Source organism: Tiliqua scincoides, chromosome 4 (assembly GCF_035046505.1).
Source record: "Tiliqua scincoides isolate rTilSci1 chromosome 4, rTilSci1.hap2, whole genome shotgun sequence".
In the NCBI taxonomy this organism is placed as follows: Eukaryota; Metazoa; Chordata; class Lepidosauria; order Squamata; family Scincidae; genus Tiliqua; species Tiliqua scincoides.
This window is the reverse complement of record NC_089824.1, coordinates 33,369,258-33,395,757: the sequence shown is the minus strand read 5'-3', so window position 1 is coordinate 33,395,757 and position 26,500 is coordinate 33,369,258. Positions and strand designations below refer to the sequence as shown.

At 44.3% G+C, this 26,500-nt stretch overlaps 2 protein-coding genes across 4 annotated transcripts; both read right to left on the bottom strand.

Moving 5' to 3' along the window:
* Positions 1 to 325: 325 nt before the first annotated feature.
* On the bottom strand, positions 326 to 11,941 carry IMPA1 (inositol monophosphatase 1). 2 transcript variants are annotated; one of them, XM_066623915.1, is made up of 9 exons: positions 11,825 to 11,941; positions 7,819 to 7,887; positions 6,998 to 7,131; positions 5,723 to 5,827; positions 5,439 to 5,484; positions 5,206 to 5,314; positions 4,678 to 4,786; positions 1,089 to 1,240; positions 326 to 871 (listed from the first exon to the last, which is right to left on the bottom strand). In XM_066623915.1, exons 2-9 carry the CDS (start codon positions 7,879 to 7,881, stop codon positions 753 to 755), a joined length of 837 nt encoding a protein of 278 aa, XP_066480012.1. In that variant the 5' UTR covers positions 7,882 to 7,887; positions 11,825 to 11,941; the 3' UTR covers positions 326 to 752. The 2 variants fall into 2 exon arrangements, with proteins under 2 accessions (XP_066480012.1, XP_066480013.1); XM_066623916.1 differs by lacking the exon at positions 11,825 to 11,941 and adding an exon at positions 11,686 to 11,817.
* A 2,811-nt stretch (positions 11,942 to 14,752) lies between these two features.
* ZFAND1 (zinc finger AN1-type containing 1) lies at positions 14,753 to 23,096 on the bottom strand. Of its 2 annotated transcripts, none has more exons than XM_066625161.1 (8): positions 23,040 to 23,096; positions 19,891 to 19,933; positions 19,422 to 19,461; positions 17,489 to 17,616; positions 17,306 to 17,397; positions 16,205 to 16,326; positions 15,073 to 15,228; positions 14,753 to 14,981 (listed from the first exon to the last, which is right to left on the bottom strand). In XM_066625161.1, exons 1-8 carry the CDS (start codon positions 23,092 to 23,094, stop codon positions 14,811 to 14,813), a joined length of 807 nt encoding a protein of 268 aa, XP_066481258.1. In that variant the 5' UTR covers positions 23,095 to 23,096; the 3' UTR covers positions 14,753 to 14,810. The 2 variants fall into 2 exon arrangements, with proteins under 2 accessions (XP_066481258.1, XP_066481259.1); XM_066625162.1 differs by lacking the exon at positions 23,040 to 23,096 and adding an exon at positions 22,814 to 22,958.
* Between the last annotated feature and the right edge of the window lie 3,404 nt (positions 23,097 to 26,500).

Here is a 26,500-nt window from a genome sequence, read left to right as displayed (position 1 = left end):
GAGAAGAATCAGTGGACACAGAAGGAATTAAGCACTTCTCCCACCTGCCAGATGATCCCTCCCTGCCAAGTGCTTCTTCCCTTCCTGTTGTATTGACAACATGGGCTTGTGACCAAGTGTTTGCCAAGACAGCATCTAATCTGGGCCTCAGTTTATAGAGTCTTGGTTTCATCTGTAGAGCTCTGAATTATAAAACCATGTTCCTCCTCCTTGGAGAATTATTTGGGGCCCTGCTTTCCAGTTCAGATAATGTTGTTTCATTCAACTACTCCCCCATGGATTTCTTCTTTACCGTATAATCCTTTGCAGCAACATTACACCAGAATGTGGAGAGAATCATTTATTACACTCAGCGTAGCTGTGAGTTGACTGCCTTGTACTGAAACGATCCTTAATCATCATTAAGATCCTTAATCATCATTACATTACAGATGTACTATAACACAATACAGCACATACCATATCCTAAATCTCAATGAGTTATCCCTACTGCAGATATTTTATTGTCAGAGACAGAAAAAAGAAACATTTAAGAACCACTTTCCAAATGTTTATATGCCATTTTCAGAAAAGTTGGAGTGGGAAGGATTTAAGCAGCAGGATTTGAAATATCAGGACATTCATCACCACACTGATACTTTCCTGAAACACTACTCAAAAGTAAAGTATGTGTTTCACATGAAGAACTATTTTTAAGTATGAAGACCAACTGACAGCAATTGTCAATTACAAAGATAGGCCGAGTGCAACATTTAATTTTCCGCATCATCCCTTTGAAGAGGAATGATCTGCAGCTCTTTGGCTATCCGCTTTGCTAGAGCTTGGCTATTTGCAGCAATTATCCGTCTTGACATCAAATCAAACGGTCCCCCTAGGAGGTAAAAAAAGAAAAGGGAATGATTGGTTTGTAGCCTGAGATCTGACTGGATGTTTTTAGAGTAAGATTGCAGCATCTTAGCTGTAGTTTTCAAAACATGGTGGGCATGTCCTATCATACAGTTGGAAAGAAAGCTCCGGAGACACTCATGTGAGGAATATTGACTTTTGAAAATCTTGAAAACTAGGGTAGCATTTGTGACAAACTTTACCTGAGACATCTAGCAACACTCCACCAGCTTCAATAATGATTATTCCAGCCCCTGCCATATCCCAGCAATGAATCCCCATCTCATAGTAGGCATCTGCTCCTCCTGTTGCCACCAGGCACATGTTCACAGCTGCTGTCCCAACCGCTCTAATCCTAAAACAGAGAATGCAGATGGTTGAACAGAGATAAATAATTTATAGTCTTATGTTAGTATGTGCCAGCTAAGATACTTCCAGAATAGGTACAGCCTAGCCACAGTTACCCATGCTCTGATTACTCTTGGACCAGGGGTTCTCAAACTGGAGTGTCATGATGCCCCAGCCTGAGAAGCCCAGTCTCTGGCCCCTTAAGGGATGGGGAAAGAGGGACGGCAGCAATGCAAACCCCAGGATTGCATTGCTGCTGGGGACAGGAAAGGTTTACCTGCAGCCAGCACTGGCGTACTGGGAAGACCAGGAACCTGGGAAGACCTCCACAGGGCTTCCCACACCTCCAAACATCTAACATTAACAAAAACCGAGCTCTTCCAGTTTTCATTGTGAAAGTGCCAATTTTTTTATTTTTAGATGTTTGGAGGTGCAGGGAGCCCTGAAGAGGATTCCCTGGGTCCCCCCAGGACTCTAGGGCTGTCTGCAGGTCAGTAAAAAAAAAACTCTTCCGTCCCTGGTAGCAGTGTGATCCTGGGAATCATTTCGCTGCCTTTGCTCCTCCCCCCACACACACTTACCTCAGTTCTCAGACTCCCAAGGAGTTTGAGAACCTCTGACTAAGATCAAACTAACATGCTGAGTTAAGTGAGACTGCCACAGAAGGCTGTCTGGAAACCACAGGGCAGTCCCAGGATTGCTAAGCGTAATCCATTGTAGGGACCGTCTCTCACCACTACTCAAGCAGCTTAACTAGTTTTTCATCTATTTCTGGGAACAACTTAAGGATCTAGCATATACCTTTAAAGTCCTTCATGGTTTGGAACTGGGGTACCACTCCATCAACCTGTTTCTGGACTTAGAAGGGCATGGGAGGCCCTCTTCCAGATGCCCCCCACTGTCACTTGAAGTGAGGTGGTGAATGACAGGCTCAGTTATGGCATGTTTAAGGTTCATGGAATACATTCCTTATGTTTATGGAATACTCTCCCCAGAAAAGCTCAGCCAATGGCTATCTTACAGGGTGAGTCATAACGGTCTCTGGAATTTTAGTGCATGGGATTTTATTGTAACGGAAAGGGATATGGTAACGTAGTTAATGGTAATGGATAGAGAAATGTTCAAAGTTTTTTACAGACCTTATAAATGCTAGATGTGTCCCTTTGTGACATGGCAAATGTCAATCCTGTAATTCAGCTTAAACTCATGCCAGCATTGCCTGGTCCACCTGAGTGACAGCCATGGTAATGTGTTTCACTTCCATTAAATCTTGGGATGGGACAGTACAAACACTTTGTCCTTAAAAAGTAACCAGGGGAAATCGAGCAAACAAGTGCTATTGAACTATGCCAAAGGACTCTTTTTCACATACGTACTCCAAAACACAGTAAGCCTTCCCTATGCCTGATGCCATCCTGATTGACAGGAACTCCCCCAAACAGCCAAGGAAGCACTGATTCCCTCGTGTGCAAGCATACAAAAAATGGAGACTTTCTCTTTCTATCACCATGTGCTCTGTTTCTGTATCCCTTACTATTATGGTGTTATGGTTCACCAAATTCCCAGAGACCATTATGAGTCACCCTGTATTATCACCCTGTATTATCCAGTTATGCCGGATCCCAACTCCTGTTCCTGTGGAGAACGGAGCGGCTTCAAGCCGCTCCACTCTCCTCGGACTTGTGCCACCTCCAGAAGTGGAGCAAGTCTGAGGAGACCTATAGGGGCCAGTGGCCCTCACCCAGGGTCAGGGGAAAAGTTTTCCCTTGCCTCTGGCTAAGCTGCTTCTGGTCACTATCCTGCACTGGATACAGCGCAAGCCTCTTGGCTTGCCTGCAGGATAGAATTGCGCCCTAAGGGAGACTTGGACCGATGCAAGTCCCTTGTGCTGGCCCAGGAGTGTCACAAAAGTGCTGTGAAACACTTTTGTGCCACTTCTCTGGGAGACAGAAGAGCCCTGGGCCCTGAGGATAGGGCAAGTCGTGTTGGCCAATACAGAGGTCTGGGGGGCATGGGGAGAAAGTGGGAGGGAGGTGTTCCCAGGGAGGTGAGCAGGGAGCGGGACACAGGTCCAGGACCTGACAGTTATGCTGGATCCTGACACTGTTCCCAGGCAGCAGAGGGCAGTCCTGGGCTGCTCAGATTTGCACCACCCCTGGAGGTGGCATGGGTCTGAGTAGCCCCATTGGGACTGCAGTGGCTCTCCCCAGGGTAAGGGGAAAAGTTTCCTCTTGCCCTTGGCTGAGCCTCTGACTGCTTGAAACTTGCACTGGATACAGCATAGGCACGCTGGCCTCCCTGTCTCCAGCACAAGTTAGGACTGCGGTCTAAGAGCACAATCCTGAGTTGCTCTTCAGCCAGTGCAAGTCCCTTGCACCGACGCAGGATTGTCACAAATGTACCATAAGGCTTGTTTGCACTTCCAGGAGAGTCAGCTGGACTAGCACAAGGATATGCGCTGGCCCGCAGAGGCCACATCCATACTCCATGCCAGCCTGAGCAGTTAAGGTTGTGCTGGCCTGGGGAGGCTGGCACAGGGTTTGGGGAGGGCAGAAGGAAGATGTTTCCAGGCAGGGGGAGGGTGGGACAGTGGACAGACCAGGTCCAGGAGGTGGACGGAACCAGCCTCTGGCACTTCAGCAGGATCCTAACTCCTCTCCCGAGAAGCCTGGCATTACACTGGGCTGCTTGGAACTGTGCCAGTGATATCACTGGTGCAGATCTGAGTAGCCCCATTATAGTGGCTGGGGCATTACTCAGGGTAAGGGGACATGTCCCCTTACTTTGAGATGTGCTCCTTCTACCTCCTAACTTGCATTGGATATGGTGCAGGACAGTTGGCCTGCCTATTCCAGTGCAAGTTAGGATTAGGCTGTAAGGCTGAGATCCTATACACACTTACTTGGGAAAAAGTACCACTGAACACAGCAAGACTTGCTTATGAATAGCCATGTGTAGGACTGCTCTGTAACTTATGGTGTAAAACACACCATTTTAACACGTAGGCCTCACACTGTCATTTGTGAGCAAATAACTGCACTATTGCACAGGCCCCTCTGCAATAACGTCCATTCCAGTCATACCTTTCCCTCCACTGCTTATTTCCCAATTCCTATCGCTTGTACTTCTCTTCTTGCTCCTGCATTATTGCCCATGCCTTGAAGAAGCCACACAGTTCTTTGTAACCCAAGAACCAGTAAACATTCTTCTTTCCCCTTTCTGGTGCTTGCTTTTTGATCTTTCCAGGTGGGAAAAACTCCCTTCCTTCTGCAAACAGCTTGTTTAATGGAAGGCCAACATTGGGGGTAAAGAGAATGGTGTCCTTTCTTAGGACCTGGGAATAATCTCACTGGGTTTATGGGCTAGATCTATTTGCAGAGAGGCACTTGACAAGGACACTACCAAGAATGAAACAAATGAAAGACGAACAAGAAGGTGACATACCCATGGATAGGAATGTTGAGAAGTTTCCGCATGTTAGAAAGAACAGTATTTAAAACCTCTGGATCCCGGTTAGATCCCAGCTCTGTCACTAAGAGTGCTTTTGTAATATCTGAAAAGTACATAAAAAGAGGTTATCAATTGTACCTGTAACAATAATTTATATTCAGTCACTGTTGTTCAAAGGAAACAAAACCAATAATGAATGTTTAACATTTTTCATTTAAGAAGTACAGGCATGCCTCCATATCTGTAGGGAATTCATTCCAAGGACACCCCCCACACACACACAGATACAGAGACCACAGACACAGGGAACCCCTCCTCCATGTCCCCCATGTGCCCTCCCATGTGCTCATTAATATGATTTAAAGGTTTACTAGATGAAAAATATTCTTCCTTACACAGGTCACTGTAAGCCTACAGGTTTATAAGTCTGTCGGCAGCCTGACCACTTAAAAACACTTGAATGAGGTTAACAGGAAGCGGTTAACTTACTATAATACTATATAAATGCAGAAGAAGCCTTACCTTGCTGCTTTGACACTTGAAGCTTTTGCCCATTGCAAAATGCCCCCTTTCCTTTCCTTCCTGTGTACATTTTATCTTCTACACAACTATAGACAATTCCAAATTCCATCTGCCACCAGGAAAATACAATGTTTTAGTTTTATAAATAAATACACAAGGCAACATTCTGGAAAGAAGGTGTGATGAAAGTATTTTGCTTTATAAATGAATATAAAAATGAAACTGGAAGTTACCTCTTTCTTCACAACAAAGCCAATTGAAACTGCCACAAAGGGAAACCTTGAAAGCAAAACAAAAAACAAGCATATTGCACCAGTAAACTCAGAGGCATAATTTAAAATGATAAGGAGTGATTGCATAAGAATTGCCTAAGTGGAGAGTAGAGAAATACATCTTTGGAAACTACTCCTAGGCTAGTAAAAGACAGAAAATTTACAACATAGCTTGGAAAATCTTGCTTTAATTTCAGAGAAACAAAACATTCAGATATGAATCCAAACAAGGAGAAGATACATACCTATGTACAAAATTAGTAGTTCCATCAATTGGGTCAATAATCCAAGTGGGATTATCTGACAAGGTACTTCCTGCACCAGCTGCAACAGATTCTTCTCCAATAAAACTAGGTAAAAAAATATTTTTAAAAAATATATTAAAAGCCTCTGTATAGCAGAACAATGCAGATTTTTTGAGCTAGTCTCCAATTTATAATAATTCATAATCACTGTAACTCAGAAAAACTTGCTAACTTAAAAAAGTTAGCAACTTCACACAACTGATATAATTCAGTATCCCAAGCTGGATCCTCTCAGGACATTGGCTGGGTTCAGATACAGTGTGAACCCATGGTTTGTGCTACCCATAATTAAGAATTCATACCATAGTTAGAGCTTGACAATGCAACTGTTACCCTGCACATGCCTGATCTTGTCTGATCTTGGAAGCTAAGCAGGATCAGGCCTGGTTAGTACTTGGATGGGAGACCGCCTGGGAATACCAGGTGCTGTAGGCTTATACCATAGTCTTTCGAGACTGAAGGTTGCCAACCACTGACAACACATAAACTGTTGATTAGAGCAGCCTTCTGTTTCCCTTCCGCTTGGAACCCAGCTTCATAAGTTCAATTCTCTGCCTGGGGTACAGTAGCACATTTGAGACAGAGCAACAGCCAGATGTGTGGTTTGTCAATGGTCTGTGAATTCAGGTATTACCTGAAACCATAGATAATCAAACTACTATCTGTGGACAGGTTAAGGTTCAGATGCGAAAAGAAACTATGGTTTTGTCTGAAACTAGCCATTACTGAATCTTCTGTGGTTCCTGAACCTGGAATATATTAAATGGAGATTTGTCCTGTGCATCACCACTGAGCACTGGCCAAGGGAGGGGCTGCAACAGTAAATATTGCAGGGGGGAGTGTGGAGATAGGGAGACCCTATCTCCCATGTTGGGCTGAAAAGTTGACCTGAAAAGCAAAACCACTGGCACAGACTCGTGTAAACCCATTGCAGGGCCTGTGCGCTTTCTTGGGTGAAGGGCCTCTGCGGGGCTGCAGGATACAGTGGTCACCATTTTGGTGCCGTTGCACCTGGCAGTTCCACCAGGGATAGGATTGGGCTGTCATTGAGCTAGGATATTGGAACACTGAGGGGGAAAAAGCCTTGACACAAAATGAGAACAACATCCTTTAATGTACTGGCGCTTTGTACTTGATTTCCACCATGGCTTCACAGTGGGCTTGAAGATGTCTCTCCTCAATGCCAAAAAGCATAAATTCTAAAATATGCCATACCTATGAGAAGGATATTTTTCTGTTATAGAGGAAATAAGCATGTTTTCCACTTTTTGATCAGTAACCGTCACAAGATCAGATGGAGAGCTTTTAGTCATAATAGCTATGTCCTTTGTCAATGCCTCCCGGATGACCTGTGAAGAAAATTTGAAAAACCATTAATAAAGTAGGCCAGTATACATTCTGTATATGAAAACCTTCTGAGATTACTTACAAAGTTGACCACGTCTTACTAACTTTACCCTTAATTTTATCTTTTAAACTGCATCTGGCTTCCTTACTTGCTTTGTAAGTTCCCAGCACTTCTTACTACTTAGCCATGTCTACACTTAGAAAACAGGACAGGTAGGACTATGGAGGATAGGTGTTCATAACATCTCATCTGAATGGCACCATAGTCACCTTAAAACATTCCATAGGGCCCAATCTTATCCCACTGTCCAGAGCTGATGCAGCCGCAATGCAGCCCCAAGGTAAGGGAACAAATATTCTCTTATGTTGAGGAGATCTCCATGACTGCCACCCCAAAGCAGGATGTAATGCATGTTCCATTGGCACAGCTGCATCAGTCCTGGAATGTTGAATAAGACTGGGCCCATAATACAGATGGCTAAAAACATAATTCTGTTTCTTTTTAAATATAGTTGAAATAACCTTGATTCAAATAGCATGCTTAAATGCTTTGTACCAGTAATATAGAACCCTGTCAAAATAGACAGATCTGCAAATGAAGCTCTCCTAGATGACATATAGGAGGTTTCAGAATAAATAACATGCTTAATAAATTAAAAAAGGATATAAAACAAACTAGGACTACATACTTCTCCAGCTTTTCTTGCCAAAGTAACTGCATAGTCCATGCATTCTTGCCAAGGATCAGCCATCTTTCCCTAGATAAAGAGTACATACTTCACAATGTACACATGTTAAAAGATCATAAATACTGTATGACTGTGATGTTGTAATAAAAAGAATTAAAATGTGCCTAAATACTCCCTATATGGAAATGGAAAAGGTGCAAAAGAGAGCGACTAAGATGATTACGAGGCTGGGGCACCTTCCTTATGAGGAAAGGCTATGGCGTTTGGGCCTCTTCAGCCTAGAAAAGAGACGCCTGAGGGGGGACATGATTGAGACATACAAAATTATGCAGGGGATGGACAGAGTGGATAGGGAGATGCTCTTTACACTCTCACATAATACCAGAACCAGGGGACATCCACTAAAATTGAGTGTTGGGCGGGTTAGGACATACAAAAGAAAATATTTCTTTACTCAGCGTGTGGTCGGTCTGTTGAATTCCTTGCCACAGGATGTGGTGCTGGCGTCTAGCCTAGACGCCTTTAAAAGGGGATTGGACAAGTTTCTGGAGGAAAAATCCATTATGGGTTACAAGCCATGATGTGTATGCGCAACCTCCTGATTTTAGAAATGGGTTATGTCAGAATGCCAGATGCAAGGGAGGGCACCAGGATGAGATCTCTTGTTATCTGGTGTGCTCCCTGGGGCATTTGGTGGGCCGCTGTGAGATACAGGAAGCTGGACTAGATGGGCCTATGGCCTGATCCAGTGGGGCTGTTCTTATGTTCTTATATTCTTAACTTCAAAAGAATTTGCTGTGTTCTGGCTCAGCTTTTATACACATGCTGACATGATAGGCAATTGTAAACTACCATTCAGTTCTCCATACAGAGTCCATTCCAGAAAATACTTACTATGTTGCCTTACTGATACCCTTGATGACATATTAAATTTTAATGTTTTAATTGTTCAATATGAGTTTTTCTCAGAAGTTTGAATCAAGGTTGCACTCTTGGGAGTAAGTTCCCCCAGGAGTAGGCACTCTTCTGCACTTGGGAGTAAGTTTCCCTGAGACAGTCAAACTTACTTTTGAGTACACATGCACAGAATCAGTGCTGTGTTAATATTATTATTTTGTTAGCTATATCTATCTATAAAAAGATCCAAATGGTGTACAGATACACACTATTTAACAACTTTATATAATCACAGAAATGTTTAGGCTTCTTATTAAATCAGAACTAGTAAATTTCGTTATCAGTCAGAAACAGAATTCCAGAAAAGTACTCTCCTAAGCAAATTTGCTCAGAATTCAGTGGTTCCAATATTTGGTTTTCCACCTTCTTTTGCAGAGGTTTTGTACAGATGAAAAGCACCGAGTACAAAAAAACCTCTGAACACTCTTCTCCCCAAAGAGATACAAATGCAATTAAGATGGCAGCTCAGATAAGGAGACTGACAAGGCTTATGTACAGTGATGATGGATTTGCAATGGTGGAGGAAAAGATGTGCTGCAATTTGCCTTTCCTCAATCCAGCACAATGTGTAATCCTGGGTTACAAACTGACTTCTCTATTTCCCATCTTTCCCAACCTGCACACTGCAGGACAGAACAAATATGTACTGCTGTAACTGTGACAAGAGAAATATTCCTGTCCATACACTTGAAACTGGCCTGTCTTGTGATAAGATATGATACTAGGTGTCAGGCTATATTTATAAAAGTAAGCAAGAAGGGGGAAAACTTGGAGTGGGGTTTAAAAAAAGGTGGGCTTTCTTGTAGAATACTAGATGGTAAGCTTCTTAAACAGATCTGTTTGTTTTTTAACATCATTTTCAGTTGTTGAGAAGACATACACATTTATTGAGAAGTAAATCCCATTATATTCAATATTTCTATAAGAGAGAAGTGTTAGAGGATTGCACCCTTTGTAGAGCACATACACCCTGAACACAATCCACGATAAATGCACTCATGAATAATGAGACTATGAGTAGTTCTTACCCATGAGCTCCAAAAGTGCAGCCCTCATGCTCAGAAGTAAGTCTACCAGAGCTTTCAAAAGGTCCAGGTAATCAGTTTATGGTGCTACCCATTAACAGCCCTTATTCATTTACTGTGGAGGATCCAGCACATCTGTTGTGTGGATGTTTCATTTTCCTATCAATAGTTTCACTCAACAGCAATACTCTGCTTCTAGGAAAATCTGTCTCCCCCACCCCAAACCCATTAACACAGGGGCGTCAAACTCGTTTCATACAGAGGGCTGAAGTTAGCATTCAGGGCTCCAGCTGAGGGCTGGAAGTGATGTCATTAAGCAGAAAGTGACATCATTAAGCAGCTAATGGCCAGAAATCAGACCCTGTTCTCATATAGAAACTCATTAACTGCTAATTACAGAAGAGAAAGTACGCAAATCTTGATCATATTTCAAGATTTGGGAAAGCCCAATTATCATGTGGGCTGCCATTACGGCTGTAACACCTCAGCAGCTGAGAGCCTGAGGGCCAGATAAAAAGCTTCTGGGGGCTGCATCCAGGTCCCGGGGCCTTATGTTTGACACCCCTGCATTAACATGTCAATAGCAATAATGAGTTCTATGTGCAGTATGACAGGGAGCATCAGGGCACTTAATATATTCTTGCACCCCTCCTCTACTTCTACACACGTGATATTCAAAATTGTATGTATATATGTAAGTATGTTTGTGTTCAAAAATGTATAGTCTCAGGGGTCCTTCACAGATATTCACTATACAAAGCTTGATTGCTTTTGTGATTGAATTCTTATATATGTGCTATGCTACTATAAGATCATTATGAGATTTTCACACAGACAGGTGTTATCAACTGGTTTGTTTTACCCAGATATAAGTCCTTCCCCAGGACATGGGATGCCTGACTTTTATCCTATTTCGCTGTTATAAATATTGTCCTCAAGCTGGTCCCCACAAAGCTGCTTTTTGTAGTTGGTGGATGGTAATTTCTGGGGCCCCTATGCCATCAGATGCTCTTCAAGATGTTTTGGAATTGCGACGAGGGTACTAATCACCACTGGGATTACTCTGGTCTTCTTCTGCTACAACCTTTCAATTCCTATTTGTAAATCTTTGATTTTGTTATTCTTTTTTCCAATTTGTTTTCCTGTTACCTGGTATTGCTACATCGATTCTTTTGAATTGTTTTCCTTTCTTCTCATAAGAACATCCCTGCTGGATCTGGTCAAAGGCCTAACTAGTCCAGCTTCCTGTATCTCACAGGAATGACTACACTCACAGGCACACTACATGCTTCAGGAAGCACTGAATACAACAAAAGACCTGCAACCTGGTGCAACCTGCAATCTTGTCAGCTGAATATAAGATCATCAGAAGAGCCTCACTGGATCAGACCAAAGGTCCATCTAGTCTAGCTTCCTGTATCTCACAGTGGCCCATGACATGCCTCAGGGAGCACATAAGACAGCAAGAGACTTGCATCTTGGTGCAACTACAGTTATGTACAGTTACAGTATATAACTGCAGTTATGTCCGGTGTATTATGTGATCGATGTTAGTCTGGAAATTCCATATATTTTGGCATTCTCATCTTCAACAACCTTTCCAATGTTGTGGTCCCACCAGTTTTGGGTTGATTGTATATTTTTTTACGTATGTCCCAGGGTGCCACTGTTGCGACCTTGTCCTTAGGATGCGCCAATGCTTTTGGGGTTGGCACAGGTGGTGGGAATGCACAGGGACTGTGCTGCTTGCAACCAACCGAGGCTCTTTCAGTCCAGGGCTCGCCCCTGAGACTGGCATTCAAGGGGCCTGAGATCTGAGCCAGAGGCAGCCCTGGAACTAACCCTAAGGAAGTGCCCCCTGGGCATGGGCAAGGTGCGTGCTCACCTGAGCGTGGCCAGCCAAGAGGGAGGGAGGCAGAGGCACTGGACTGGCAGGCAAGGGCAAAGAACAGCCGCACCGGAGCTGGAGCAAAGCCTATGAAGTGCCTGCAGGCGCACCCCCCCTCCTGCGGCCCGGGGCTTACCGTCAGGACGTCCAGGCGCTCTGGCTACACTGTATCTCCAGCGCCGCATCCGCCTCTTGACGACATCAACGGACCTACTGCGCAGTCTCCACGGGGACTGAGCTTTTTGCACTCTCGCTGCTGTCACGCTGTTGCCGTTATCGCGCCCGCAGGCACAGAGGGAGCCGCGCGCTCGCGCCATCTGCCTGCCTGCCTGTCATTGGCTCTGGCGTGTCCTGCTGCTCTGGAGAGGTGGAGTCAGGGCTGGCCCGAGGGCAGCGAGTGTCTTGCAATGGAAAGGCGTGGCGTGCGCGCGCTGCTGGAAAAGGGACGTCGTTCTGGATGAAGGGGGAATCGATGCAGCGCTGTTGACCCCACACAGACGGGGCTGTGTGCAGGCAGAAGCTCGCGTGGGTTGTGGCATGCTCGGCCTTTGCACCTCCATGCTCTTTGCAGAAGTGTGCCTGAACATCGAGCACTTGTGCTTGACGAGGCTTCGTTCCTGTGCATTCTTTCCTGAGAGTAAGCCCCATTGAAGACAATGGGACTTACTTCTGAGTAGCTAAGCATAGGATGGTGTCCTCAAGAGGCTGCCACACCACCCGCGCATTGTAATGCCTGGAGGTGACCACGAGTTCCTCTACCTTTTAGCACCAGGACCCACTTTTTAGAATGAAGAATCTGTAGGGACCCACCGGCAGTGATGTCATAACTACAAGTGACATAATCAAGCAGGATAAATTTTTTAATAATCCTCAGCTGCAATCCTACCCAGGAGTAGGTCCTGTTTACTATCATTGTTCAAAGCATATACATAGTAGCTTGTTAAAAGTATAGGTCGGTGACATTTCCCCAAATGCAGTCACATACCATGGTAGCATCGAGTCTAATATATTAAAAATAAAGTTTTGAAATGAATGGGGACCCACCTGAAATTGGCTCACAACCCACCTAGTGGGTCCCAATCCACAGTTTGAGAAACACAGCTTTATCTGATCACTGTTATGTAGAGTGCCAAGCCTGGGGGGGGGGGGAGAAGAAGGAAGAGAACCCCCTGGGTTGCAGGAGGCAGCAGCAGGGTTGTGGGGGAAGGGGGTTACATCACCCAGGCCCTTCTCCCCACAGTCTGGGACTCTCAAAGCCCCCAGCTGCTTTGGCTCATGGGCTAGCCAGCATCTGCTCCAGCCAGTAGCTTAACCAGTTCTGCCTTCCTCCCTGGCTGGGCTGGGCTTTGTGCTGGAGACCAGCACCCTTTAGCTCCCTTCTTCCCTGTAACAGTTATAATGCTGGCCACCTGAGCCTGCCTTCCCTCTTCTCACCTGTGCCTCTCCCTCTTACTCTACCTGCCAGTCAGGCTGCAGGGACTGTTTCCCACACCCTCACCCCTGGCAGGGACTGTGCCATTGGCCAGAGGCCCACCCAGCAGGTCAGGGACTGGCTTGGTCCCCCACAGCACCAGGCTCAGGAAAAGGCCAGGTGTACCACTGAGTGCCCAGTCGTGGCTCACCATAGCTTGCTCCAGGGAGTCCTCAGGCCCGTCCTCTCTGGCCTCGCTACCGCCCTCCCAGCAGGAGTGAGGTTCTGCCAGTGGCAGCCCTTTGGCTCCATTTCCCCTGCAAGCCGCAAGGGCTAAGATAGGCTATCTCCTCCTCCTGCTGCCCAGCCTAGGGGCTGGCTCCTGGGTGGCTCTACTCCCAAGTAAAGTCAGGATTCCTGACATAGAGATGGGATGGTTTCAGTATACAAGAGTAAGAAATCGCTTTAATTCACTTGTCTTCCCAATTATTCAAGGCACTGAAGCCCTGTCCTCCTCTCAGGCTGTGCTGGGTCACATTTCCCCCCCTGCTTGGTTTTTCTTTCTCTCTTTGCCACAGATGACATTTCAAGGAGCATTTCTGCTGGTATGTTATTAAGATGTTTCTAAATTGTGTGTTAATCTCTGTTGGAAGCTGCCTTGAATCACTGGAGAAAGAATCTATAAATCTTTCGAAATAATAAAAAATAAATAGCACCTGAAAATTTATTTTGTGTATATGGACAAATGTGTCATACACCAAACTACCTAAACTGCAACCCACCATTTGACCTATCAAAACATTATTTTATTCTACTTATGTATATATATGACAATATAAAAGTATCTATAATTAGTTAATTAGCACATTCGTTGATGCCTTCACCAGAATTGGCCTCTAGTGCAGCAGCATCTTGACTCACGTATGCCAGTCCTGCCCCCAACTGGGAGAAGCGAAGGTGAGCCCTACTACTAATTAATCAAAATGGATCTGTGTGTAAACTGATGAACGTTGGGAGGCAAAAACTGACAGACTGCAAGATAGCAGGCAGTATAAAGTGTAAAAATTAGTTCTGCTGCACACAACCCTCCCATGCTGTGCCATAGCATGGTGATGTCTTCCTGGAGGTTCTCAATGACATGATGATGCACACCTTAAAGGGAACACCAGAAGTAGTGGGAATTGATGAAGTTCGCATAGGTGGCATTTTGGAAAATGCCACCTAGTGTGTCATGTAGAGATGCAGCAGGCAGATATTCATGAGAAACATCTCTTGACTGAGGAAGCTTTAACTGTTGAAATTCCTTCCAGCCTAATATTAAGTGGTAAGACTAAGACTAATTAATGTTTTAATGCCTTGTTGATGCTTTTTACTTGTTGTGATATTTTGTGCTTGATTATAAAGCTTTGTAAGCTTTGTAAGCTTTGTAAGCCGCCTGGGGCAATTGCATGGGAAAGGCGGGGTATAAATTTCTTAAAATAAAATTAAAAAATAAAATAAGACAAAGTGAAGGCACATGCAGCCTACATTGTAAAGTGAACAAAATAAATATGCATTATTTACTGCTTACTTGACACTGAAGTTAAGCCCCTCATCTTAACTTTCAATTTCTCATACGTTTTGGAGCATGAGGGAAAATTGCCTGTGGCTTAATTCTTATCATGAACTGATTTTTTTAAATTTTAATATAATTACACGTCCATCTACATAATTACTCTAGATATGAATTTGCATCTTCTAAAAACTGAATGTCATTATCAAGGTATTCCAAGATAACATTTCCACCATTGCATAATGGGTATTTTTCTTTGGTTATCCAAGATGCTAGAGTTTGGTCCAAAGGCAGGGCTTCACCAGATGCTGTGTGACAGAGCCTTAATTTCTGAAAAGTAATAACAAAAACCTGTTATTTCACTCACTTCTAGACAAACACAAATATTAGCCCAAAAAGAGAGTTGCTTCAACTTGTTTACCTTGGCTGTGGTTTTGTTATTGTCATTTTTAAGGTTTGCTATGGAAGCTGCAAAATCTATCACTTTGCCGATGCTCCAAGTACTACAAAAGAACATGGGTTTACTTTTCTCTTTGCTTCCTTTTGGTAAAAACACTTGAAAGTAGATTCTCTCTGTCTACAACAGAAAAAGTCATATATGTGGTAAGTTCCTAGCGACATACTTCTGTTTCTAAAAGCAACTAAGTATTAAGGATCTGTGGGTCCAATTTGATTGAACTTTCCAGCCTTGATGCAGCCATGACAATGGGGTATGTGCTGCACACTGAAGTGGAGGGGCAGACACAGAAGCCTCCTCAAAGTAATGGGATATTTATTCCCTGACCTTGGGGCTGCATCAGTGCCAGAACGTTGGATAGGTTTGGCCACTGGGTCTGTTAACCCAGAATTAACAGGGTAGGCAGATGGCGGAATATATGGATCTATTTCAGGGAGTTCTATCCTAGGTCTACGTTTAATTTGCACAGATAAAGCTGCACAAGGCTGTAAGTTTGCTTCTATGAAAAGCTGAGCGTTAATTCAAAACAAAGAATGAGGCTCCAATTCTCACTGCTACAAAGAAATGTTTGATAATGTTACTCACTGCTTCAGTCTCAATTTCTAGTGCAGTGTTTTTCAACTAGAGGTACTCAACACAACAAAAAGAAAAGGGAGAGGGTTATTAATACCCACACACACACAACTGGAACCCACTTCCTATTTTCCAGTCAAAGCAGGAAGTGGGTTCCAATTTTTAAAAACTTTTTTAGAGGCTGCAGGAAACAGGAAGCACCCCCAGGAAGTAGAAGCTGGCTCAGGTAAATGAAAATTGGCCCTGATCAGTCCTGGATGGTGCTGCTTCCTTTGCCCCACCAGCACACACACTTACCTTGGTCTTCAAACTCCTAAGGAGTTTGAGAACTATGGTTTGTAAGAGTAAGGCATATTACTCTTGTTTTGTACAGATGATGGATAAAAGAGAGAAAAAGGAGGAGAGGGGAATTTAGTTCATTGACCTTATACTCCCTGTCAATTTATAATCTCCTAAAACATAGTAATTTTTGCAGTAAGTTACAAATGTGTATGCTGTTAGGAAATAAGTGAGTGTGACCTACCTGTGGCAAAGACTTATCGCCACACGCATGCATTTTCAGTTTCATTAGGATCACCTTGGCTGCTGTTTCACTGTTCTTGGCTCCTCTGCATCTTTTATTCACGGTGGCTTCTTTCTTAGATTCTGACATATATGGCATATACTGATTTTAACAGGAGTCACTTATTCCCCCCTCCATTTTGCTACAAAAGCAATGTAACATCAGCAAGAGTTCTCAAAATGCTCAATAACTGGCGTACAGGGAAAATGTGTTGGCCTCCCTTAACTTGTACGCAAAGGTTTCATCCTCTTCTCAAGTTTTTAATGCTTGCTAGTATTCTACGTGTGGAACAGAGAATGGACAGCACAGTAAACTGGAAGTAGATGTTTTCAGGGAAACTCTGATATGAAAGAAGAAGCAACTTTGCATCCAAGGACATTTCTAGGAAGGAGTGGCATCAAGGGTTGGCCAGGTTGGGTGCTTGCCAGAGGCCAGGATGGCCCCCAAACACAAAGTGCCTATGGCAGTGGTAGTACCCAATGCACTGATAGGGCAATTCACAGAGTTGCCCAGGGCCTGTAGCAACCTGGCATTTGCACCAATTCCAGATAAGGGTTTCTTAGTGTAATAGATACACAAATGATGCTCAGTTGTTGTGAAGGAAACAGTGGTCTCTGGCTTTCCATAACATTTTCCTAGCGCTGGGAAACCATAATTCATTATGGAATGATCAATTCCCACACAGGCTCTCCATTTGGAAACAAATCAAGAGTACTGTACTACAAGATAAGCTTACCAACAGGGAAAAAAACCAAAGGAAACTAGCTATGACATTGTCTATAGGAAGTTAGGGATCCAGCTTGATTTTCAGCACAGCTGAAATATGCAGAACACACTGTATATGATGTTTTCCACACACACACACACACACACACACACACCCATTTTATTTTATTTTTAACAGAGAAAGGCTGTTAGGTAGATGAACATCACAAAAGCAGGGACTGTCAAGACAAATAATATTTTTTTCCCTTTAACATTCTTGGATTGTCCTCTATTCTTCTGTTTAATCCCAAACACTCTGCAGTAGAAAACATTATTTACTAGTCATATTCTACTTGCCTACAATATCTTTAACAAGCTGCTGGGTGGCAGCCATTCGAGGTTTAGGAGCTTCCAATTTCTCACATTCATGGTCTGATTGATGGCGGTGCCTATGAACAGAAGAGGAAACATGTAGTACATATCTCACAGGCAAATACACGGACATAAGTATGACATTGTTAGATGTACTCCTTAGCTCACCTTAGGCAAAACACCTTTTCACAATAAGGACATAAGACTGGTACAAGTTCTTTCCCATCACAATTTTTGTATGTGCACAAGAAATATCTGTGATGATCTGGTTTCACATCCTCCCTTTTTAGATTTACCTAGGTTAATTCAAAACAAAGTGCAGATAAATTTGTTGTACAAATGATTATGACTTATAAATACTCACCCTGAATTTTACTTGAGGCAATAAAGCTATGGAAACAGTATGTTAAGCTTTTATTCAAACCTGACATTTTCTCAGTCACACATTCCACCAATTTAGTAGGTCTCTCTGAATAAAAAGTACTCTAAGAATATACCATCTATGTTTTGATTTAGATCTTTACATAGGAATGCTGTTGCCAAAATACAAAGGTTATAGAGAGACTGGTAAATTAAAATTATCTACAAAAAATAACTTTAGCAAAGCCTAGTGGAATAAATAGGGGGAGAAGCCAATCTAAAAAAAAAAAAAAAGTAAGATTATTGCTGCTCATGACTATGAAGCCACAGTAAAGTATACAACTTCAAGCACATCAATAACTTGTACACAAGGAAAAAGGATACACACAAAAGATGAACAGCTGAAACCAAACCATTCATAGTTCAAACTAAGTAATAAATATTACCTAAGCAATTTGAGGAAAAGACAACAGAAATCAGACCAGAATTTAACTGCCTGATGCAGTTACAATGAGAAATCATTGTTTCCTGCTATGAGAATAAACTTTCTGTTCCTTTTCCCATCTCTTTCTCTTTCATACACAAAAGGAAGAGATTTAAATCTGCTCTTCTGGTTTAAAGTACACCAATTTTTGGTAGCATACGAACTGCTTGTTCATACTCTGCTTGTTTTCCCTAATTGTGGTTTGAACAAAACCAAAGTAACCCAAAGTTCACGCAGTTGCACAACTACAGATTTGTTCAAAAGTGGAAGTTTTTAAATCTTCTTGTCTGATATGCAAAAGAGAAAGAGCAAGGAGGAGAAAGTGTGTGGTTCTCCAATATTCTTCCTGCCTAGTTCACACAACTTAAATATACAACCATGGTTGTATATTTAAATCTGAACTAGGCAATGACTGTGCATTGCAAACTGTCACCAGGCCACAAATTAACACTAGACAACCAGCATGACATTTTAAAGGAAGTATTTGAAAGAATGCAAATTGGCCCATAATTAATCCATACGTTCCCTTCTGCATTCAGGATTCTATGACGAAGTTAAGTGTGAACTGGGTTTCCCAGAAGAAAGATTACTGTCATTTTCATAATGCTGGAAGCAGTGGCGTCACTAGGGTTTGCATCACCCAGTGTGGGAGACCAGCATGCCATCCCCATGATGGACTTCCTCCCATGCAGTGGGTGGGGCAACATTCTGGGCAATGGGCATGGTGATGCACCATCACCCTGCCCCACTGGTTTTTGGCTACAACTTTTCATAGAATAGAGATATTTCAATGTGGTTTGTTTCACTGCATTCTGCATGAAAGTATGCATCAAATGATATACAACATGATGGTATTAATCAAAAATACCATGATTTAAAATTTTTTGGCTAGTAGCAGTATTACTGCCTCTGTGTGTGTCACCCAGTACAGCCTGCAACCACTGAGTGACACCACTGGCTAGTAGCAGCTGTTTCAGCCACAGAGATGACAGAAATGGCTACAGACTTTATTTGCAAACAACCGATTCACACTGAATTGTATTCACAGGATCCCACTCCCAGAATAGATTGTGTAAACTAAAAAAGCAGCCCATTGGCATGTGTAACCTGTACAAAGGCCATCATCTAGAGTAGCATAAAGTAGCATATAGCAAGTATTGCTTACAAAAATATTGGAAACAGAGCCAAAGGAGTCTTCCTCACTAGACATAGTATAAGAGTTTTAAGCTACAAACTAGTTATGAATGATCAACTAACCTCAGAACAACCATGAGCAGCTCGGCTTCTGTGCTGAAGACTTATGGTTCCATAAAAATAAAGATAGCACATAAAATTAATGTGTGAAATAGCTTGAGAATATAGGATTACTGGGGAAAGAGACTTTGCTAACTTTTCAGTGAAGCATATCAGCTAAATTAACCTGGTAAGATCCATTTTAAATCAAGCAAATCAAACTCTTATTATATACAATGAGCATTTATATTTTGACTCATATTGACCCTTTATTTTCCATACCCTTCCCAATCCTACCTTCTCTTCCTTGGTTTGTAAACTCTGTCTCTCACCTTGTCTCAACTGTATAATTTATTTTAGACAATAAGCAACCCTTAGAAGCTGCTACCATTTCTTTTTGCTTGTGTTGAATAGTAACACCAAGAACTCTGATGGCGCTCTCTCTCTCTTTTTATGCATGCATATATGTAAACAGCAGTAGCAGGTTTCTTACCAGAAAACTCCTGAACAGCCATCACACACAAAAGGCAAGAAGTCTGAAATAAAAAAAAACTGGCAGTCAGTGGCATCGCTAGAGGAGTGCAGGGGGTGCAGACCGCACCGGGTGACGCGCTGGGGGGGTGGTGCACCCTGGGGGGATGATGCACTAAAATTGTGGCTTTAGGAGCTACCCTGTCATGCCATGCACCGTTGGATGTGGAATGTCCAGCGGAACGCAATGCAAATAACCAGAGCGAAATAGCTCCTTTCCTTCAAAAGTTATGGCCAAAAAACCAGAAAGAAAAAAATGCATGGAGCCCTATGGAAAGCAAAAGTAAGCCGTATCGCACGTTTACTGGCAAGCAGGTGTACTTTCCATAGTCCGTTGGAAAGGGCAGGCTGAGAGGAATCCAATGACACCAGAATGGCCCTGATCCAATGAATGCAGCCCCTCCAAAACACCCGAGAAGGAGGTCCCTCTCTCCCAGCGGCAAGTGTATTGAGCCCGAAACGAAGCCACATAGCTGCGTTTACTCGTGAGTAGGCAAACTTGCCTTAGTCCGTCGGAAAGTGCAAACTGAGAGGAATCAAACGACGGCAGAATGGTCCTGATCCAATGAATACAGCCCCCCAAAACAACCGGGACAGATGTCCCTCCCTCCCACCTGCGAGTCTATTGAGCCCTATGGAAAGCAAAGCAGCCTCACGGTCGCATTTACTCGCAAGTAGGCAGACGTGCCTTGGCTGGTGGTCAGGCCAGGCAAAGGGGAATGTGAGGACACCAGAATGGTCCGGATGCAATGGACCTGGAGCACAACAAATGCTCCAGAAGGCAGCCTCTCCCCCCTTCCCCACTAAAAAGGACAAGAAAAAGAGGCTTCAACTGATAAGGGGCATGTTTTCTATTTTGCACTTGTAAAGCCAGGTGGATCTTTATCTTGATATGCTTGAAATAGAAGAACTTGAAACTGGGCACTGGGGAGGGTTGGAAATCTCACTGATTCTTTTTGGGGGGTGTTATTGCAGGCAGACTACAGAGAAAATTCACTTGGTGGAACAGGGCTGGCTCCCCCTTATTTAATTATTTCTTTTATTTTAATTTAATTATTTATAATTATTTATTTTAATTTGCTTGCTGATGTCACGTCTGGCCATGACATCACTTCCAATGGGTCCTGGACAGATTGTCATTCTAAAAACTGGGTCCCAGAGCTAAAAGATTGAGAACTGCTGCAATAAGGTGTTAGTAAGTTGACAAGGTGTGTGTGTGTGTTGTGTGTGTGTGAGACTCTGCAAGTTTTCAAAATCACTAAAATCTGAATTTGGAGGAATAATACCATCATGTTATATATCAATCAATGCGTAATTTCATGCAGAATGCAACGAAACAAACCACATTGAAATATCTGTGTTCTAACAAAAGGTACAGCCAAAAAACCAGTGGTGGCGGGGTGATGGTACATCACCACGCCCACCACCTGGGGTGTTGCCCCACCCACTGCATGGGGCGATGCGAATCCTAGTGACACCTCTGCTGGCAGTTATCACCAAACAGCAATGCACTAAATGCATCACAACAATTCCTCTCCCCTCAATATGTGCCAATACAGAAGGGAGGTAGAATAGAGGCTTTGGGTCCAGAGTGCCCCAGATGCATTTCTGGGGTGGACTGGGAGAGGCTCCTGTAGAAACCCTGGAGAACCACTGACCATATTGGCAACAAGGACATATTAAAGCTGCAATTTCCTGGGAGTAAGCCCCATTGAATACAATAGGACTTGCTACTGAGTAGACATGAAGAGGATTGTGTTTTGAATTAACATGGACCAGTAGTTTGCCTCGGTATCCTCAGCATGAAGGTAATTGGTTTGACATCCAAAGATGCATGGGACCACAAAAGCTGTTGCAGATGCAGAGCTTCTCCATAGGCAGACTTTATTTGACACACTTGATTGATATCACCCCTGAGGAGAGTCTGTGAGGATGGGAATGAATGAATGGAATGGTTTTGGATAGGGAATGACTGCCTATCTGTTCATTCACAAGATTAAAGAGCATGGATTCCAGGGTGGATGGAGGGCAGGCTACTAAACCTTTGGTTAACAACACCATGCAATGACTCTGGCTGCCACCAATTTTGTTCTGTTAATTTCATTCATGGTTGTGCTGCTTGTTGTTTTATGTTGCTTACAAATGACTTCTGAATACAGTACATTTTGCAGAAAAAGGGAATGGAAAAAAAAGACCAGTGGATCCCAAACGTTTTAGCACCAGGACCCACTTTTATAAATGACACTCTGTTGGGACCCACCTAGGTTTACCAGATTTTAAAGAAAAAGGACATCTAGAAAGAAATATTTTATTTATAAGTAATAATAACCAGAAAAAGATTCTCAAACATTTAGCTCCCTATATTTACACATGCTTGCAAACTGCAGGAGTCGAACTCCTTGCGGGGCAGTCAACAGCTACAGTACCTGATTTGTGAATAGCCTCAGGGCTTGAGGCAGTTGCTTATCTGATTTTTCCACCACCTTTGGTGACCCACCAAAAATCAGGTTGTGACCCACCAGTGGGTCCCGACCCACAGTTTGGGAACCACTGAATAGCCCCAGCGGCTGGGCAGGCATGAGCTCTAACATACCCCTTTAAAAAAAACAGCTCTACATTACCTTATCCTTTTGCCCCTACAGTGATAACAACCATAAACCAGGCTAAAGGTATTAGCTGCTAAGCAAGAACCTGCAGGTGCAAACCGCGCCCACTTGCATGAAGCCCCGCCCCTCCCTCAGCTTCTCAGTGATCCTCCCTCAACAGCAACCAGAGCGGCCCAAAGAGTTAAAGCTGCAGTTGGAGTCGTTCAGCGTCCACTTCCGGTTTCGATTGGAATGGCGGCCATATTCGGGGCAGGAAGCAGAACGCAGAACTCACTCTACCTCTTCCTGTCGTACTCCTATGACGGCTGCATCGTCGACACTTCCGGTTCTCAGCTGACCAGCGGCTGAACTCTTGGCGCGGCCCGACAGGAAAGCGACAACCGTCGCCGCCCCCCCCCTTTCTCTCACCGCAGCCTTCCCATTCCCTCTGGCGGATTCTCTCCTCTCACATCTTTCCCATAGGAAGATCGACACGGCCTCTCCTTCCTCCCTCAGGGGATCTTACCGAGCTGTCCACAGCCTTCCACCTCGCAGTGCTGTCCCAGCTCCAACTCTGCCATGTTCAGCTGTGCGCATGCGCAGGCAGCCGCCATGCGGTTGAATGGGGAGGGGATGCTGGAGGAGCCACCTGCTGAGAGGAGGGCTTTTGAACTGCTCCTAAGGGCCCGATCCCGTCCACACTTACCTGGGAGTAAGCCCCACTGAGTACAATGGGACTTCCTTCTGAGTACACATGCATAGGATTGCCAGGGAGTAAGCCCCATTGACTATCATGGGACTTACTTCTGAGTAGACATGCATAGGAAAGGGTCTAAGGCTGCAATCCTATTCTCACTTTCTTGGGAGTAAGTCCAGTTGACTATAATGGAAATCAACATTGACTATACTGAGTAGACAGGCATAGGATTGGGCTCTAAGCCCCACTGAAGTTAATGGGACTAGCTTCTGAGTAGGCATGCATATAAATATGCTTAGTAGCAATTTAAATTAATAATAATAATTAATAATTAAATTAATAAATAATCAAATTAATAATAATTTGACTTAATGGGGCTTACTTCTGAATGGATTTGCATTTACTGTGCTGCCAATGCCATGACAAAACCACCAAGCTGTCTCCTCTCCATAAGAACATAAGAAGAGCCCTGCTGGATCAGGCCAAAGGCCCATCCAGTCCAGCCTCCTGCATCACAGTGGACCACCAGATGCCTCAGGGAGCACACAAGACAAGAGACCTGCATCCTGGTGCCCTCCCTTGCACCTGGCATTCTGAGGTAGCCTGCTTCTAAATTCAGGAGGTTGCACATACCCATCATGGCTTGTAATCTGTGATGGACTTTTCCTCCAGAAATCTTTCCCCTCCTAAAGTCACCCAGGCCAGACATCATCACCATGTCCTGTGGCAAGCAGTTCCACAGACCAATGACACTCTGGAAATATTTCCTTTTATCCATTCCTCTCCCACCCACTGGCATAGTCTTTGACATGCTCATATCCCACTTTGTGGAGTGGTGAGAGTTTCTAGAACCTGTATCATAACCTGGGTTCAGCCTTTGGAGCCTCTCCATTCTCACATGGCACAGAGGCTCACAGTAGCGTTGTGAATTTACCATATGTTATTTGCTCTCAGCAACTCTGATAGGTAGATCACATCACATCTGTTGTAAAGTTTTATTCCTGAACAAGATCTCATATCTCAACAAAAGATGCTGTTGACCACACCATACCATGCTAACAAAATCAATGGCTATTTATGTTTATTTACAACTTTCTAATATTTCAGGCTTCTTAGTACATCAATTTACAACACCACCTTGTCCATATTCAGCAAGAAGACCCACAAGGTGGCAGACTGGTTTGAAGCCCACTCTGAGGAGTTGACACCAGCCATTGAGGAAAAGAGGAGAGCTCAAGCAGCATACAAGGCCTGTCCCAGTGAGCGCAACCTGCAGGTCCTCCGAGCTGCTCGCAGCAAAGTCCAACAGACTGCCAGGAGATGTGCTAATGACTACTGGCTCCAGCTCTGTTCCAAGATACAGATAGCAGCTGACACGGGCAACATCAAGGGGATATATGATGGTATCAAGCTGGCCCTAGGTCCAACACAGAAGAAAATGCCCCTCTGAAGTCTGCCGCAGGCGAGGTCATCCAGGATCGGGCGCAGCAGATGGAACGCTGGGTGCAGCACTACTCTGAGCTATATTCCAGAGAAAATGTAGTCACCGAAGAAGTGCTGAACAACATTGAGTGCCTGCCTGTGCTGGAGGAGCTTGACAGTGAACCAACCCTAGAAGAACTTCATGTGGCCCTGGACTCCCTTGCCTTTGGCAAGGCACCTGGAAAAGACAGCATCCCTGCTAAAGTCCTAAAGTGCTGCAAAGAGATAATCATCACTGAGCTGCATGAAATCCTCTGTCTTTGCTGGAGAGAAGGTGGAGTACCTCAAGACATGAGGGATGCAAACATCATCACGCTGTACAAGAACAAAGGTGACAGGGGTGACTGCAACAACTACCTTGGCATCTCTCTCCTTAGCCTTGTAGGAAAGCTGTTTGCCCGAGTTGCACTAAAGAGGCTCCAGGTACTTGCAGAGAGCGTCTATCCAGAATCGCAGTGTGGATTCCGAGCCAACAGGTCCATCACTGATATGGTATTCTCCCTTAGACAACTGCAGGAGAAATGCAGGGAGCAACGACAGCCATTCTTTATAGCCTTCATAGATCTCACGAAGGCTTTCGACCTGGTCAGCAGAGACGGCCTCTTCAAGATTCTCCCCAAGATTGGATGTCCACCCAGGCTCCTCAGCATCATCAGATCTTTCCACAAGGACATGAAGGGCACTGTTGTCTTCGATGGCTCCACATCAGACCCCTTTGACATCCGAAGCGGAGTGAAGCAGGGCTGTGTTCTTGCACCAACCTTGTTTGGGATTTTCTTCACTGTCCTGCTGAAGCAGGCCTTTGGAACTGCAACAGAAGGCATCTATCTCCGGACCAGATCAGACGGAAAGCTCTTCAACCTCTCCAGACTGAGAGCAAAGTCCAGTTGAAATGTCTGCGTGACTTCCTCTTTGCCGACGATGCAGCTATCACTACCCACTCTGCCAAAGATCTCCAGCAGCTCATGGATCATTTTAGCAAGGCCTGCCAAGATTTTGGACTGACAATCAGCCTGAAGAAAACACAGGTCATGGTTCAGGATGTGGACTCACCTCCCTGCATTACAATCTCTGCGCATGAACTGGAGGTTGTCCATGACTTTGTGTACCTTGGCTCAACGATCTCCGACACTCTTTCTCTCGATACCGAGCTAAACAAGCGCATCGGTAAAGCAGCTACCACATTTTCCAGACTCACAAAGAGAGTCTGGTCCAACAAGAAGCTGATGGAACATACCAAGATCCAGGTCTACAGAGCTTGCGTCCTGAGTACACTTTTGTACTGCAGCGAGTCATGGACTCTTCGCTCACAACAGGAGAGGAAACTGAACGCTTTCCACATGCGCTGCCTCCGATACATCCTCGGCATCACCTGGCAGGACAAAGTTCCAAACAACACAGTCTTGGAATGAGCTGGAATCCCTAGCATGTATGCACTGCTGAAACAGAGATGCCTGCATTGGCTTGGTCATGTCGTGAGAATGGATGATGGCCGGATCCCAAAGGATCTCCTCTATGGTGAACTCGTGCAAGGAAAGCGCCCTACAGGTAGACCACAGCTGCGATACAAGGACATCTGCAAGAGGGATCTGAAGGCCTTAGGAGTGGACCTCAACAGGTGGGAAACCCTGGCCTCTGAGCGGCCGGCTTGGAGGCAGGCTGTGCAGCATGGCCTTTCCCAGTTTGAAGAGACACTTGGCCAACAGACAGAGACAAAGAGGCAAAGAAGAAAGGCCCATAGCCAGGGAGACAGACCAGGGACAGACTGCACTTGCTCCCAGTGTGGAAGGGACTGTCACTCCCGAATT